At 41.6% G+C, this 4,929-nt stretch overlaps 1 protein-coding gene across 1 annotated transcript; it reads right to left on the bottom strand.

Moving 5' to 3' along the window:
• Nucleotides 1–2,735: 2,735 nt before the first annotated feature.
• On the bottom strand, nt 2,736–4,717 carry LOC147637186 (uncharacterized). The gene is made up of 4 exons (XM_086800804.1): nt 4,441–4,717; nt 4,092–4,160; nt 3,541–3,647; nt 2,736–3,446 (listed from the first exon to the last, which is right to left on the bottom strand). Exons 1-4 carry the CDS (start codon nt 4,631–4,633, stop codon nt 3,030–3,032), a joined length of 786 nt encoding a protein of 261 aa, XP_086656930.1. The 5' UTR covers nt 4,634–4,717; the 3' UTR covers nt 2,736–3,029.
• Nucleotides 4,718–4,929: the final 212 nt, after the last annotated feature.

Below are 4,929 nucleotides of genomic sequence, written 5' to 3'. Positions count from 1 at the left end.
ATGGGTATCCTAGCCTTAGCATATGAATGGGTAAGTGCAGAATCCCAATGCCTCCTTCCTTCTTTGGCAAGCTCAACATATCCTAGGCAAGTTATGCTGCCACTTTCTATTATTCCCCCCATTTCTCCATAGAAAGTCCCATTACAGGACCTACAATCTTCTTCCAGTGACATTTAGCAAAATCAAGAACATGTCATAAGAACATAATGTAAACATTTAACACCACATTGCAAATGACCGTGAAATTGCACCCTGACTCCCTCCCACTTCTTCAGCTTATTAAGGAATCTCTCAATAGCCCAATCAAGCAGCTATTTATTTGACATCTCCACTCCAAAAGGAACACCCAAATGTCTAATTATCTAACCCCTCCTTATTATATCACACCCCCATCTCTCCAGGTCAAAATCATTATCTTCAGTCAAGCTAATGATCCTAGATTTATGAAACAGAAAACTCATGCACAATCCATAGAGGTTGCCTCTCTCTCTAGTTATAACTCAAGCCCAATAGGTTATGCTACACATTCATATAGCTAGAAAAGAGCCTACATTATGAAGGCCCTCTTACTCCCCTTTTATCATGGCGGGATAGCCTTGAAGAATGAAGGAGGAGTCATCATGGTGTAGGGTGTAGTGGGGGAGCTCTCTCTCTCTCTCTCTCTCTCTCTCTCTCTCTCTCTCTCGCTAATACATGCTCCTATTGGAGCTTATTTCTCAATACCTTCTCATAATGTAACAAGGAGTGAACTCTCATGCCACCCATAAAAAAGAATCCTTTCCACCCTTAAAAGTTGGTGAAGTCATGTCACTCATTATAGTGAGCTTCTATCATGCTAACCTAGGTGAACACACCCAAAGTAATAATTAACACACACACCCCACTTAACCATATCACTCCTCTCTTACATGTCATTCATGGGTAACTTATGCTTTGCTTCATCTCAGAGACTACTAAACGTACACAACATGTGACACTCTCAACCACACCCGCTTGTGCCTGTCATGAGCATTATAGCATAGTCTCCACATGGCCCATCTCCATGTCAACTAGATCTTCATCATTGGTCCCCCCCCCACCCCCCCCCCCCCCCGCCCCCCCTCTTTGCAACCTCAATGTGGTTTCCCTTACACTGAAAGCCAAATATGTCTCATATTTGGCATCCATGTCGATGAATGTAAGACATTAAACAAGATACAAACATCCTTTTTTAAAAGGGTGTCTTGCCATGTAAACTTACACAAATTATAAATACTAATTAAAACCTATGTAAATATTCCAAAATAAAAATTGCAAACCCTTGCTTGCTTGATGAACCTCTTATTGCAAACAATAACTTTAGTTACACAAGTAATAAATGCTAATCAAAATAAAAATACATAGAATTTTATCCACTATTAAATCCCATGATGTTTGACCAAAGTGGATCAAGAAACCACTCCTAACAATGTCTTTCATTAAGCAAGATCAAAAAATTTGAGATGTGGGAAAGCCTCTTAACCTTTGGGAAATTATGGGGAAGGGAGAGACCTTGTAAAAAGGCCTTATCCTTACCTTGAAATAGGCTTCACATAATGCCTAAGGCCAAGCCTCATATAGAGTCTAGAATCTAAGGCCTACATAAGCCTCTTAAGCTTCCACTCCCCATTAAGAATTTTAAAACTTCAAAGGCGTTCGTCCCCCTCCCTTCTTCCATTTCAAAGTCCAATGCGTTGGCTTTGAAGAAAGGACAGCCCTTATGAAAAGCATCCATTTCTTCGTCCCCCACTCTTTTTCCATTTCTTCTTCCTCTGTACTAAAGTCCAATGCTTTGCACCCTCAGCATGGACCTTTCAAGGCCAGAATAGGCACCTCCCATCTCCTTTTTAGAAATTTAAAAGAGTCTTTCTTCTTTGAGCCTCTCCTTCAATAGCATATCCTTCTCTCTTCAATTTTATTTTTATTTTAAAGTCTCATTTTTAAAAATCGTTACATCTAAAAAAGCAATAAATGCTTATAAAAATGTCCCTACAAAACAAAATATATCTACAAACAAATCTAGAATTTAACAAAAACACAAAAATTACAAAAAAATTACAAAGACTACCTCCACCATCAGATCCCACATGATGGAACCCCACTCAATATGTCTTACCATAGGCAAGACCAATAAATCAATGTGAAACAAGGGCTTGTTCAAGCCTTTTACACCATGAAGCCACAACCCTAAGGTTGAAGAAGCCAGAAAATTGTTGCCTTCCCTGAAAGAACCATTGTAGTCAACTCCACAGAGAAGGTATGACTGGCTCAAAAAGATGGTAGTGATACCTTTTAAACTCTCTCTCTCTCTCCACCACACCTCATTTCGCTTGTTGATAGTAATTCTGCTATCAGTAAGGCCACAAGCCAACTGTGCAGCCCACGATGGAGCAGATAGAGTATGTTATGGTTGGTTTTAACCTCTAGATCTTATCTTCTACCATGACCACTCTTGAAGAATCTTGGTGCTTTTTACCCTCCTTTTAAGTCGAAATAGACCTCAAATTGAGAATTACAAAGGGAATATGTGGCTTACATATAACTTGACATCGATCAGCCCCACTTCTTGCTAGTCCAAGTTCAACTCTCCTTAGGTTTTTGCCACCACAACACACTCCTCGTATATGCACACTTCAAAGCTTTAAGTAAAAGTTGTACATTTAAAACTTTAAGATGTTAGCATGACCATAGACTACCATTTGGTGGTAGCAACCATAGTGACATAAGCACAGAAGCTTCAATTTCCCAAACCATCATATATGTAGCTATAGAGTAGCCTCATGGAAACCCACTGTACAAATGAAGCTTGGACAGCTGAATTAACTTAACTTGCCAATCTAACAGAAAAACGCTCTAGGTCACCCTTATCTTCTACTAGATGTCCGCACACTACCTATAGTGCTTCAATAACAATCCTCAGTCCACATCCCTCAACTTTCCTTCCATATCAAAAACCTTTAACAGGCACCCTTTCAGGGCAAGGAGGAATCAGTCATCCTTTCTCAAAGGGATCACCGAGACCCTTGAGCAAAATTTTCATCTCTTCCAAAAGAATCTTCACCAGGTTCATCAAAAGCATCGTTACCAAAAAAGCTGTTGTCCTTGCCAGCCGAATCATTGACTGTAAAATTGTTGCTAGAGCTGCCAAAACTGTCATTGGTGCTAGCACTGTCATTCCCTGGTAAATTGTTACCGGCACTGCCAAAACTATCCTTGCCAAAGGAGTCATTACTGAAAAAGCTGCTACCCCCTTGGTTGGAGTCGTCCCCAGATGAAAAATTATCATTGAACAACGATGAGTTTCCGAAAGATGAGTCCCCCTGGGGACTGCCAAAACCAGGCCCTCCACCCCCAAAACCACCAAAGCTTCCAAAACCGCGTTGCTTCTCAATAGCAAAGTTCACTCGCAATGGCCTTCCAGAAAGAACCTGGTGGTGGCAAAAACCAGTTACAATCATGGTCTATAAACACACAAATAGAGAGACATAGGACCCAAGCAATCGCTAGCAATAAAGAATTCACCGTGCCATCCAAGCCTTTCATAGCGGCTTCAGCATGGTCAGTGCAGGTAAAGCTCACAAATCCAAATCCTTTAGACCTTCCTGTCTCCCGGTCGAGGACAACCTTGGCTATAGGCAATACATAGAAATGTTAGATACATAGAAAGGTTGGATACATAGAAAGCTTGTGATAGTAGCTACTTAAGATGTGTTGTACTTTTGTCCCCTAAAAGATACGCTGGGAGCATTCATTCTATTAAATGCTAGTAACCCAATAACTGTGCGAAAGGGGGGTTGATGGGTACCCATCGTGTGTGTATCTGGCCTTGAGAGATGGCCTATTGGGTAAAGTACATTGCACTACTGCTCACGCGTATGATGTATCTATTCTTACCATACAAAAAGCAAAGTTTCAATAATCTTAAGAGTGGTCACTCATGCATACTACCCATGGGGGCCATCTAAGCAGCCCGTTAGGGGAGGGCATCGTCTTTGCCCATCCCACACACGGCGAAGGCAGAAATAAATAAGAAGCTTAATAAATGAACGAAAGCAAATCAGAAGCTTTCATACCGTCAACCACTTCTCCATATTGAACGAAGGCTTCCCTCAAGGCATTTTCGTCCATTCCCCAAGCCAGACCTGAAATGACCATAAACTTACGGTGAGATAGGTAGAGAGGCAGAGAAACAGGTGCTAAACAAAGTAAAAAGTATAACCAACGAACCCTTGAGTGCCCGCTAAAACCCTAAGCACAGAGAACAGAGCCCAAAAGCAAACCAGAAACACTATGCACGTTAAGAAACCACAGAAAATCGACCCATAGGTAAAAGCAAACTAGAAACCCTATATTTGAGCACAGAAATCCATGGCTGTAAAGATGAGTTAGAATGAAACCTACGCAGAAACCCTAGATTCTTACCTCCAACGAAGAGCTTGGTGGAGGGCACAGAGCACATGAAGCGAGCTCCAAGGAGGGGGGAGGAGCATCTGATGAGGGTGCCGACCTGCTGCCCTTGCTGATGCTGCTGTTGAAGAAGACATTGCTGCTCATGTCCGTAGAGTCGGGTTAGCGTAGAACGCAGTAAGCTGGACGACCTGCGAAAGAAGGCCATGGTGAAACGAAGGACCAGGCTACACAGAACAGAGAAGGCGGCCTGCAAAAACAACTAGCATTTCGCAACTCTGAATGCCAAATGTAGATCACATAATAAGATCCTGGCCGTCCCCCTTAATCCATCTCGACCGTTAGACCAGTCCATATTAGATATTTGCTACCCTACACATTGTTATATGTATATATTATATTACATATTGTTATATTTGCTACCCTACACATTGTTATATGTACACTACGATAATTTTCATGCCCATCTTGATCCACCACCTTAGCCCTTTTTTTCCCCTTTGA

This window comes from Cibotium barometz, chromosome 7, assembly GCF_041138505.1.
Source record: "Cibotium barometz isolate CiBa-2024 chromosome 7, ASM4113850v1, whole genome shotgun sequence".
NCBI classification, from domain to species: domain Eukaryota; kingdom Viridiplantae; phylum Streptophyta; class Polypodiopsida; order Cyatheales; family Cibotiaceae; genus Cibotium; species Cibotium barometz.
The sequence above is the reverse complement of the archived record's forward strand: the minus strand, read 5'-3'. Positions and strand labels throughout refer to the sequence as shown.

Excerpts from the sequence above, each read along its gene's own strand:
- LOC147637186 (XM_086800804.1), bottom strand. The coding sequence starts at position 4,633 with ATGGCCTTCTTTCGCAGGTCGTCCAGCTTACTGCGTTCTACGCTAACC. Across the intron at positions 4,161-4,440 it reads CACCAAGCTCTTCGTTGGAG|GTCTGGCTTGGGGAATGGAC; the intron begins GTAAGAATCTAG and ends TGGTCATTTCAG. Across the intron at positions 3,447-3,540 it reads TGAAAGGCTTGGATGGCACG|GTTCTTTCTGGAAGGCCATT; the intron begins GTGAATTCTTTA and ends TGCCACCACCAG.